A 12,657-nucleotide genomic window follows, 5' to 3' on the forward strand; every position below is an offset into this window, starting at 1 on the left:
AAAAGTCGTAAACTGGGGCAAAACTCACTTAAATGTCTCACCTACTAACAGAAATTTCAGGCTCAATTGTGGTTGTATGTCAAGGTTAACCAAGGTATTCCTTAGTTAAATTTCCTCAAATTATTGTAAGCCTTTAATATTTTATTTACCTTTAGTCTTGACTCATTATGTAAACTATAGTAATAAAGTCATTTGTATGGATAACACAGCAATGCTTTATTTGAGATAAATTCTCTAATATTTACATTTCTTAAAGGTATTTACAGTGACTGATAAAATTATGGAAAAGGGTTTCTTAATGATCTGCCTCTAGGCATGGCAACATATTTGGTAAGGGTGGTTTTTTTTTTTTTTTTGGTAATATGCAGAATGTAAGTCGTATGAAGCAGATATCTTCTGTAACAAATCAAGAATTGAAGATCATGCAGGAAGATCTCACTTTCAAATCAAGTGAAATGCAAAAATCACAGAGTACAGCTAAAAATCTGGGTACAGGTAAGAGGTGTATTTATTCCATTACAAAAAACAACTCTTCCCCTTTTATATTTCAAGGACTCAGCTGTTGCATAGTTCATGCTTTCTGTTCATCATTAAGGTTTTAGCACTGGGAAAGATTTTTAATTGCATGAGTAGCTAAACTTACAAATTCTATTAGGGAGTATTGAGAGGAAAGATTTATGAAAAAAGTAAGAATATTTGTGGAATGTTATATTTGGAAAAGAAAAAAAAATGCTTATAGTGAAGTTCTCCATAGATCTTTGAGAAGCAGTGTCTTTGTTTTTCCCTGCTCCGTAACTACACAGTGAACTTGTCTGATGAACTACGATTCAAGCAAATTATCATAATATCTCAAGTAAACTAATTGTCTAACTATCTTTGTTAAATTTTGTTTGATGGTACAAGAGGAAAATGACGAAAACAATAAAAAGCTCAGATTGCCTATCAAAATTATATTTGCTTACCCTTTTTCTGTGGGTTGAATGATTCGAGTTATGCTTTTGTGTGTATTTTCCTTGCATTATATAAATAGAAACATATTTACTGTATACTGTTTAAATACAATTTTTGAAACTGGCATAGAATCAGGCAAATACTGCTGATTTCCCCAAATGTATGGATATATAGATATACTGTTTCAAAAACAAATTCAAGTAGGAGTTTTATTTACATCTTCCAGAAGCCATTGGGCACCAAATAATGTTACAAGGCATTGAGATTTTATGGATTGTGAATAAAAATAACAGCAATATCAATTTTCAGAAATATTAATTTGTGAACAAACCATTTTGGGAGTCCGATCTTGACACATTCTGTATACTATGTGTTCATCCTGGATGGGAACATTTGTGGATTAGAGTATAGATTTGTTTTATCTGAATTGTGAATCTGTAGTTATTCTCTCTTCTTAGCCCGGTCTTAAAATCAGAATATATGAGATGCAATTTAAAGGGAAGATGAAAAAGACAGGTGAACCAGGCAATTTTTTTATTCTGTTTTAATTCTCTTAAACTGCTTAATCTATTATTGTGGTTGCTGATTTGTTTAACCAACTATAATAGAAACGTGAGACTCTGCTGGTCTTGAAATCATGTCTTTTACAATCTACACATTGCTGTTTGCTTAGTAGCAAGTCTTCCATATTTTAGAAAAGTTCTTGGAGGCCACAAGTTCCCTCTTTGTGTAAAATACCACTACAAAGTAATCTGCCTTTCCCTCCTTAAAGGAAACTTCTGTGAGTAAACAGATTTGCTGATGGCAGCATTTCCCACTAACGTTTCCCTAGGTCAAAGCACAAAAGCAATTTTGTCTCAGAATTTGCTACTATGTACACACGGCTTGCTGAAGTCTGTGACTTAGTGGCATATCAGAAGGAACTGGACTGCATCCTCTTCCTGTCTCTTCCCAGAGAGAAGGGTTGTTTTTTTTCCCCCTTTTCCTTTCCTTTTTTTTACTCTAGGATCGTATTTGGATGAAGAAAATTAGTTCCTTCTCCAAATTGTTCACCAAAACAGTCTGTCTTATCCCCAAATTGTTGCACTTTTGATATTGCTTATACTGTTTAGCAGCAGCTTTCTATGGTTTTAAATAGAAATCTAGAATTTGGATGTACTTCACCAAGTGTGAACAATTGTTCAGCAGACAAGAAATAGTAAATATAGTACTATTTGTAATAGATTCTCTGGGTGCAATTCCAAAACATTTAAGAGTACCACTTGAACATCATCAGCATTGATCAACGGCATTGACAAAATCACTATTTGTTAATTGCAAAAGGTAGCTTTGCTTGGAACAATTTACATCCTGCAACAATGTAGGATCTACCTACCTATCCCAGGTCCTTGGGAAGATCTACACATATGCACAAAAATGCCAAATCCTATATGTACATCTGGCTGACATGTGACCATCCACAATAGATTTTTAAGATTTAAACATTTTAGTTCAAAATAGTGTGACTGTACCTTTGTCAGTTCCAGACATTCCACAGTGCAGGAATTTTAATCCTTGAATCATTATTTTGGAGCACTAACATGTATCCTCAAATAAGAAGGCCAGCCAGGAGAACAGGTTGACCAACTCTGAGACAAGGAGTTAAGCCATATCCTAAGAAAGGAATTAACAATGCACATTGAGGATTTAAAATCATGGTGATATGCACTACTTTATTCCAGTATGCTAATTTTATACCTCCATATCTTGCATTGAAGCCTAAAAAAAATATTTTGGTCTACCTGGTGTACCTATAGTACGCGGGCCAGAGGTGGCACACAGAGCCTTCTCTGTGGGCACGCGCACCATCACCAGCTACTCTTCTGGTTTCTGGCGCTCCGGCGCACGTGAAGACCAGCTAGCCGTGCGCATGTGCGAACCGGAAACCTGAAGACCAGTTGCGCAGGCACGCGCAGGCCAACTGGTCTCCGAGTTCTAGGGCTGCAGTGCATTCCACTTTGGGCACTTTGTGCAGAAAAAGTTCGCTATCACTGGTAATTCTGAGATGTCAATATGTCTGCCTGAAATTCCCAGATGAGACCATGCACAAGAGGAAATGAGTATTCATATACACTGAGATTTGGTTATTATTTTTGGAGTATCTAAGGATTTGGTGTTTTAAAAAGTGGACAGCTATCAGTCTATTTTACAATAAAAATGATCAGACCACAGGATACACTGTGTAGCAGCTGGATGTAAGTTCAGCATTTAAAACCATTTTTAAAATATGGCCTCAAAGCTGTATACCAGATGGACCGTATTGTGGGTCAACAAAATTGGTATACAAAAATTCAGCTTTTATTTGAATCATAGTAATCTGCTTTTTTTTCTTCTAAATTACCAGCATAATCTCTAGAAGTTTATAACATTTTGAATTGTTTAAAGCTAAGGAAGGCAATGGAATTATTTTCATTGTTCTTCATTTTAGTCACAAATATAAATGAAGAATAACAGTCTTAATTTCAGTTTGGCAGCTTTTACTACAAGCAGTAAACTATTTCAGCACCAGTCTTTGCCATATTGCTATTTCATCAGATAATGGATATTTGTATGCAAAAGATAACATTCTTGAGAGCTTTGCTGGATCAGTGCCAAGGTGAATAAGGCAAGCAGGACTTGGTTGTCTTGTTGGATAAGTAAATGTGTTCTGTGATGGAAAATATGTTTATCAGTAATTTATACTAGACCGTCTTCCTTTGTTATAGATAGTCAGAGACTCCAAATGGACCTCCAGAAGATGGGCTTATTGGAGGGAAAGATGGTTGATGAACTAACCTCACTCAAAGAAAAAATTGAACAGATGACCAAGGACTTGGAAGTATATAATAATCTGCCTGCTCTGAAAACAGCAGGAGAAGAAAAGAAAAAGGTAATCAGCAGTCCAAATCCTAAAACCATAGCATTGCAAGGGATATTGCAATTGTCTAATCCAATTCCTGCTCAGTCCTGGATCTACTACTAAAGTATCTCGGACAGATGATTACCAAGCCTCTCTTTGACACATCTAGCAAAGGAGAACTTAGCCCTTTGTGCATTAGCCTATTCCACTGGATGATACAGTCAGAAAATTCCTCCTGTTGTCTAGTTTTCTTATATAAGTAGGCCTTATTTAGCGACAGCCTTATTTAGCTACTTTTTTCAGTTACAGTGGAGATGAAAAAGTTGCTTTGCAAACAATTCTCACATTTATGACCTCCACAGATTTGTAAACCAAAGGAAAACTGATGTAAAAACACAACTGCAGCCAGTTTCACTTAGTGATCATCCTGCTTAAAGGTCAAATTGCCAATTCCAGTTGTGGTTGATACAGGTAGTCCTCAACCTACGACTGCAATAGAGCCTCAGATTTTTTTGTTGTTGTTCATTTGTTAAGTGAATTTTGCCTCTTTTTACAACCTTTCTTTGCCATGGGTGTTAAGTCAATCACTGCAGTTGTGAAGTTAGTAATCTGGTTGTTAAGTGAATCTGACTTCCCCATGGTCACAAAAGGGGATTACGTGACCCTGCAGCCATTATAAATATGAATCAGCTACCAAGCATCCAAATGTTGATCATGTGACCATGGGGAGGTTGGAGTGGTTGTAAATGTGAAAAACGGTCATAAGTCACTTTTGTCAGTTCCTGTAACTTCGAATGGTCACTAAACAAACTGTTGTAAGTGAAGGGCTACCTGTAAATGAAGACTACCTAGAGTTTTAAGCCACTGATTCCGATACTGCCTGCTGGGGCAATAAGAAGTTCACTTTCTCCCTTTTGTGTGACAACTTTTTAAAAAGCAATTAGGAAATATGCTTGAGAACCAGTTCTTCAAAATTCAGAATAAAATATTTGACATTAAATTGTCTTCGGACTGCTACTAAGTATATATAGAAACTGATCTTACTATATAATCACTTTTGTAGGATTATGCTCCACCGCTTGCACCTAATAGGGCTTGCATTGTTAACGGCACAGTGAAATAATGCAGGGCTATTTCCCCCTATCTTATCTCAACTGAGTATAGCAGAGCCATTTGATGGGTCAGTAATAACTCAAAATAGTTGTAATACTCACATATTTACTGCTGCAACCCAAGATACAAGCCAGCTGCTTCAAATGGCTTCCCATTCTTCCCAGTAGAAGGTTAATAATTGGACTGTTTAAAAAAATACTTTAAAAATATTAGTGAATGTTTAGAAACCATTTTATGCGTAAAATTGAAAAGTCATTAAAAAAATTCTAAAAATATAACATTTAACTTTTTTCTTATACAGCCAACAGTCTTCTCACTTGAAAGAATTATTGTGAAAATTAGTGGTGCTTCCTTGTAGAATGGACGATAAATGAACCCAAACAAAACACACTCTCCCCCTTTTCTCTTGCAGTGGGATCAGTTGTTTCCAAATCACTCTCACATTGCTTTGTTCTTTTTGTAAGAAGGTGTATTTTCAGGCTATCCCAACTATGTTTCCATACCTTACAGAACTAAAAGTGCCTGCAGGGAGAAGGGGTGTTGGTGCAAAAGATGATTTAAAGTGTTCATATACTGCCAGTAATGCAAAACAACGATATTATGTTTGTTTATTGTTTATTCTTGTCAGAAGCATCACAGTTAAAATAAGGCATATTCTATGACATAAAATTTAAAATATAAAATACAAGATTGAGGTTATGTTAAATTCTAATGTCAGCTCGCAAAGCATTCCTGACCTGCTCTCGAATTGCCATAAGCAAGTGCGATAGTGTTTGGTATGGAATTCACCCAGCTTTTATTCCATCTTCATTAATTCTTATATTTACTGTTTTCTTAGCTTGAATATGTTACCATAATATATAGTACTAAATTATATGGTGAATTCTAATTCTATTTTTATGGTATTGCTACCTGGTATTATGATTGTAATAAACAGTAAAAAACACGTGATAATTGGGTAATTGGCACAATATAAAATAGTGGCATATAAAATAAATATAAAATATTGGAATGCCAAAATGTGTAAAATAGGTGGCTTATCTCCTGCTGTTCAACAGAAAGACACAGTGCAAAAAATCCTATTCCTACTAGGCAAATATCTGCAGGATGTGACACAACTAAGAAGGTTTCTGATAGATATAAGCAGGAAGGACTTCGATATGAAGTGAACATAACCCTAACCCAAATTCCAAGAAAACTCTTAGGAACTTTCAGAATATGAAATGTGTAAGTAAAACACAGCTAAAAACATAGCATAGCGAAATTTAATATTTTCTGGATAATTCAAGAACAGTAACATTCACAAAAGCTGGAAAAATAATGGTAGGGGTTCCACAATCACCCTAAACCCAGTTCCAGGAGCAGAGCCAGGTCTTAAGGGATTTAGAAAGGACTGGAAACATGGGAGCCGCACATATATCTGGGGGAATGTTGATCTAAGGGACAAAAACTGTGATAGAAAAGATGCATTTCCTTGGATCCATAATATAACATTTAATTGAGGGAACTATAAAGTTTTATAGATACATTAAGGCTAAAGCTTTAAGCTCAGTTAAATCAGCAGCTAGTGCAATTCTTTCAATAAACAGTGCTCTGTGACAACCCAGTATAACTAGATAAGCAACCATGCCTATACTTTTTGTACTAAAATGTGTTCCTGAACATTATTCAACCTTTTTCTTATCCTATACAACAAAAATGAATCCCATTTTTTCACTGCTCCTTTTCTTCTTAGTTTTAACAGATGAAAAGTACATACATCTATGAGAGTTTTGTGCCACACTATCCCCAATGGAAAAAAATTGCAGATTCACTTCATTAATTTTGTTTTAATATTTTGTAACTGATAAATGCAGTCTCGATTTAAATCCCTTCTGTTTCACCTTTATGCTAAGAGGTGTTCCCCAGGTGAAGCTTTTTTGGACAATACAGTCTTACTGTTTAATTTGAGTCTTGAGGATTGGAGTTTGTTGTGTCCTCCTTCAATATGTTATTTACCGTTCCAGTTTTATCCTACTATATATCTTTCTGATAGATCTGGAATAGTACCTCCCTTTTTACAATCCTGTAATCCCTTAGATCCTTTATTCTAATTGTGCATTATTTATATGAAGTGTTTCAGCATTTAAGTACCATTTATTACTGTGAACAAAAGATTTTATGAGAAGAGGAAATGTGTTAGAAAGTAAAAGCTAGGAAAAAAATAGCAGAAGCCAGTGTTCATAAACACTGGCTGGGAATCAAAATTAAATCAACAGCGAGTGCATGAACACAGTGAAAGAGAAAGAAATGATTCAAATAAAAGGTATGCATTTCTAAAGAAATTAGAAGTCTGGATTCATGCAAATCTTCATTTTTTTTATTTTTCCATTTGCTAAAAATTAGAATAACATAAAACCGAAGGCTGGCCACTTCAATCATACTCTGAAAAATCAACTCTATCTCATTTTATGTGCTCTTTATGGCAAATGCTGTGCTCCAGACTTAATTATAAGTATAAATACTTTTTCCCTCCTTGAGTGATTTGATTTTGTATCATTTCCTCATGCTAAGAAACTGCAAGAAGAGAAAGAAAGATTGATCAAACATCGGGATGCATTCAAAAAAATTATGGAACATTTGAATAAAGAATATGAAGGCCTAAAGTTGCAGCTCCAGGAGAATGAAACACATGCTCAGGTAAATTGTTAAGGATACACTAAATTGCTTCAAAACCTCTTGAGTCAAGTGTTTTCACATGTTGGGCACACAGGATTTTATAGTAAATACCTCTGATGGCAGATTTGAATGAAAAAGGAGGATGGAACTCAGCTTCAGAGTATGTCACAGAAGACAATTATAAAACATATGGTGCTTGTGGTTTAGTATTTTGCATCTCAAAATTTACTGGTAAATAAAATTTAAAGTATTTTTCCAACTCAAATATTAATGGACAATTGTTGTTTTAATGTCTATAATGGTTTATATTCTAATTTTCCATTAACAATGAAATATTCTTAAAGTAAATATGTTGACTTCCACAGAATGTTTTTGAAAGTTTCATTGTAAGGAGCCGACATGTTTTGATTCCAAAGGTTGGAATAGCAATATTAGGCAAGCAAACTGCTGCTAGTATTTTTAGGAAGCAGCCATAAATATAATAGCCACGTAACCTTGTTATTTATGCTCAGCGAATGGCTAAAATTCCACTGTTTAACTTATTGTGTTAGACTATTCTCAGCACAGACCCGGTTCTTAATCACACATTCTGCCATCAGACAGGAAATTCAGCTATGGAAGTGAGGAAGTTTCTCCCTCTTAGTGCAGAGTATACTATAGTTTAACATGAGTAAAATATTTTGGAAGCAATTGTTGACTCCTCCCCCACACCCTACCAAAAACAAAACAGACTAGGAGAATTATGTGCCTTATCTAAAGCAAACCTTCACTGTGAGGGATTGTTATTTTAATTGTTTGTCACTATAAAAATACATTTGTGTGTGTTTATTTATTTATTTTATTTTTATTCTATCTTTATTATTTTTATAAATAATTCAAGGTGGTGAACATACATAATACTCTTTCCTCCTTCTATTTTCCTCGCAATGACAACCCTGTGAGGTGGGTTGGGCTGAGAGAGAATGACTTAGTCGAAGTCCATCTAAAACAGAACTAGAACTTGCAGCCTCCTGGTTTCTAATTCAGCACCCTAACCATTAAACCTCTCTGTGTGTCTGTGTGTTTGTGTGTGTGCGCTCCCGTGCGCACAAACACACATGCATACATACACACACATGTACATATAGAAAGAAAATTATACTGCAATTAGTGTTAATCAGAATGCTTTATAGAAATCAACGTAGCTAAACAGTTGACTAGAAGAGAGGTCAGTCTTGTGCTAAAAAGTGGAACTACAGTATTCATTCCTGTTGTTACCATATTTTTCATTTTCTACCTTCAGCTCACGAATCTGGAAAGGAAATGGCAACACCACGAGCAAAATAATTTTGTTATGAAAGAATGTATCCTTTTTGTTTCATAAATAGCATTACTGTTCTCAAATACTGCAAATTATTACTGTTATTTCCTCCAAAGTACCAGTCTTTTTAAGCTCTTCTGACATTTATTCTGAATAAATTTGGTGCAAATATATATTTTTCCTGAATACAACAGGGGCACACATCAAATACTTACAAATTGAGTTTAATAAGAGAGTAAATCAAGTGCATAAATTGAGGCTTGTTAAATATTGTCTACCTTCTCAGATCACAGTGAACCAAAAATATAACCTTGTTGTATACAGTAATATGAAAATATGTTATTTGATACAGTAGTCATTTGGTTAAATACAGCAATTGGTTTAGTGTGGTTAATGGTTGCCTTACATATAAAGGGATTATACGTAATTTTGGGTTTATTTGATCAATAGAAGTTCCACCAAGATTTTGAGATGGGTAACAAGAGTAGTTACACAACTGAATGTTCTTTCCATTCCGCCATTTTCTAGGGTGAATTTCCAGATAACAACAGCAAGCATGAATTTAGCAACGTCATGTGTTTCCATTGTTCTTTCTTACTGCTGAGTGGCACTTTGTGTAACAGTAATTTCTCTATGATCATACCTATAGAATTTTTAGAATTCCTTGGCCAAAAAGAGTTAGTGAAGTAAGGCGAAGCTGTACCAATTATCAATGTTAGTATCATTTAAAGCCCTGTACACAGAGCAGGGACGTGCAGTTACTAGAGGCAAGGGAGGCGGGGCCTCGCCAGTCTCCTCAGGGAAAGGAAAGAATTTTAAATATTTTTTTAAAAATAATTAAAGCCAGGGTAGTTGCTACCAGATTTCAAGTCACAGTGGCTTGGTGTCTCAGTATTAACTAGGAGGAGGCCAGAGAACTAGGGGCCTCTTTTGCATAAGGAATGTTTCGCCTTTTAAGAGTTAAGCAAGGGTTAACAAGCAAAGAATTCCTTATGCAAATGAGGCACGTATTCTCTCGCCTCCTGTAGAGGGCATTTTTAGAGGCTTTTTAGAGTTCTCTAGGAGCAACTAGCTCAGTCTGACAGAACTCTGGCTTTTCAAGAGGGGAGGGCAGGGCAGAGCAGGGAGAAGCAGAGTTGAAATCGTCTCTAAACAGCTGGAAAAGGTGCGTGTGGGGAAGGGGGAGGAATTCAAAAAGTTTGATCGGAAGGCAGCAGGGGAAGGGGGGGTATGGCAGAGGAGCTGCTTTCAAGCCTTTGGAAAATATATCCAATCCAACATTTGTGTTTGTGTTTGAGAGTGAGTGAATGAGAGAGGGATCGAAGTTCTCTGTGTGCGTGTGTCTGTTTGAGAGAGGGGGGAGGGAGGGAGAGAGGGAGGAAGGAGGGGGAGGGAGAAGAAAAAGAATGGGAAAACTTATTTTGCAAGGGGGAAAAGTGCTGTCGCTTTAAATCGGAACTGAGCATGCCTGGCTGTGGAATTCTGGGAGTTGAAGTCCACAAGTCTAAAAAGTGCCTCACCAGGCCTAAAGCTGACCGCACGTCACTGACACAGAGACATGATGCAATTTAACATCTGTCCTATCTTATCCTTACAACTGGCATCAGTAGTAAATCCAGGTGTGAATATACTAAATCACTACAGAAAAAAAGAACCTTACTGTCTGTGATTTTTAGGCATGTTTTTCTATGTTGTCAAATGTACCTATTAGGAGGATCAGACTTATTCTCAACTTCTTGATCCTGGAGTATAATTGGGGGAAGCGGGGGAGAGAAGCAGGCTCTTCATACAATTGAAGCCAATTCACAGTTTATAAGTTATTACAACACATATGGATGTTCTGCAAATATTCATTTTGCCTCCAAAGAGATTGGATTGGTTTAGAAGTGGTTACTGGTTATTTTTAGAAAAGAATGGATTTTGCTAATTGAATCGTGTGAGGTTTACCCTGAAATTGAGAATGATTGCAACAGCTTAACTTGCTGCCATATTGTCAGTGGCAAAGTTGGCTTAATTCATGGTTAATGAGAACGCATCTTGTTGAAAAAATTGCCCTGAGTTTTCCCAACCCGGATGCCTTCTTTCTCTCTGGCAAAATGATACACACCAAAAAGGATAGATATCTAGAAATTTTTTCCCCAATATGGCCTCAGTTCTTTAGGCATTAGGAGTTGATTGTGTTTCTTATTGCTAGCTTTTATATTTATTGGATAACTTTTTCCTTAATTGATATAATCAAGTTATAGCTACAAAAAGCCAGGAAAGTGACTACGGGCCCATAATGAACGATGTGATGAAGGAAGTTGCAGAATATAACAAAACTATAATAGAAGCTTTACAGAGCAGCAAGAATTTATCCTAGATCTGCCTAACTTGGATGGACCAATTAAGGATTTACATACAGTTATTTTGAAGAACATTGACATTTGAAGGCACTCTAGATCACATTAGTATAACCGGTGTACCTTTTTTTCCTGTATTCTAGGGAGCATGATAGACCCATGCCAGGCACATCTGTTTGTTTTCCTTTGAATTCATTCTGTATTGTAAAACAATTGTTCAGTGAAGATTCTTTCATTTATATTTGTTTTGCTTTGTTAAATAAGCAATATAGTTTGATTTACATCATTTTAAAAAAACAGTGTGATTGTAAGTACACTAAAGTGCTTAAGTTTCTTCTTAAAGTAGTAACTTCAAAAGCAGAAAAATGTTATTATTCTATATTTCTATTTATCTTGACATATCAGAATTGTTCTACATTGAACTGTGTTTAAGATGCATAAAGAAATTTAAGAAGTCACCCTGTATTCCCCCCACCACCAAGATTATGCAATAAAAGTCATATGTAGCAAAATGAATATCTAAGAAATGACTTCTTAACCCTCAGTATCTGAGGAATCCAGGGACTCCAGCTTGAAATAAGCTATCTGACTTGAAAAATTCACAGCATTCTTTCTATCTGAAGCATACTAGGGTCTTATGGAGTCACATTCTTGCTGTAGGAGGATAAAACTCTCAATGGGATCCAGAGAGCAGCAAACCAGAAGTACTGTGTTGACAAGGGAATCATCATGAATGAGCAAAAACCAAATCAGCTCTTCTTGTTGACCCATCTCCCTTGTTCCTAAGGGAACCCTCTGTGAGTAATGTTCTGTTTGTAAAACCCCATTAATAAGCCTAAATAAGAAAAGCAAACAGAGCAAAAATGTGCAACTAGTTTTTCTGACTGATACCAAAAGGCCAGATTACTCCCTTTCCTCACAAATGTAACTTTTTCATGCTGCTTTATCTTTCCAATGGATGTTCAGTAACCTGGTAATTTCTGAGGAATGCAGGAATGACTAAAGAACAGTTACACAGATTGGCTAATGCAAAATAATAAAAATGTAATCCAAATTTTAAAAAAATCAAAGTATTTGGAACTGTATTTCAAACAGATTTTGGCATTTTGCTCTTTTTGGATGGTTGCATTGTTGTTATAGTGAACCTTTGCATCCTGAACCAAAGACCATTGCATGAAATATTTATTTTTATTATTTCATTTATTTCCTGACTTTCATCCAAGTTCTCAGGATGGTACACTTGGAAGTCTCCATTTTGTCTCTGAAGTACAAATGTTATGACAGGCATCCTTTAGTTCATTTCCAAATGGTTAATCAAATAAGCCAATGGCTTCACCATCATGGACATATCACATATTATACTTAGGCCAAAACAAACCACCTTACGTGATTGTCAGTGATTGCCCCAAATCTTT

The 12,657-nt window shown here is 35.7% G+C and overlaps 1 protein-coding gene across 3 annotated transcripts in view; it reads left to right on the forward strand.

The window, feature by feature from the left end:
- The window catches only part of IFT74 (intraflagellar transport 74), a 40,672-nt gene extending 28,918 nt beyond the window's left edge, over positions 1 to 11,754 (forward strand). For all 3 annotated transcript variants that reach the window (XM_014055076.2, XM_014055078.2, XM_087716133.1), the window contains exons 16-20: positions 369 to 495; positions 3,696 to 3,859; positions 7,496 to 7,621; positions 8,883 to 8,943; positions 11,141 to 11,754. In XM_014055076.2, the coding sequence (XP_013910551.1) occupies positions 369 to 495; positions 3,696 to 3,859; positions 7,496 to 7,621; positions 8,883 to 8,943; positions 11,141 to 11,262 (600 nt within the window). In that variant the 3' untranslated portion in view covers positions 11,263 to 11,754. The remainder of the gene's footprint in view (positions 1 to 368; positions 496 to 3,695; positions 3,860 to 7,495; positions 7,622 to 8,882; positions 8,944 to 11,140) is intronic.
- The last annotated feature ends 903 nt before the right edge of the window (positions 11,755 to 12,657 follow it).

This window comes from Thamnophis sirtalis, unplaced genomic scaffold (assembly GCF_051295495.1).
Source record: "Thamnophis sirtalis isolate CommonGarterSnake01/CBP01778 unplaced genomic scaffold, rThaSir2_p1.2 scaffold_5, whole genome shotgun sequence".
NCBI classification, from domain to species: Eukaryota; Metazoa; Chordata; class Lepidosauria; order Squamata; family Natricidae; genus Thamnophis; species Thamnophis sirtalis.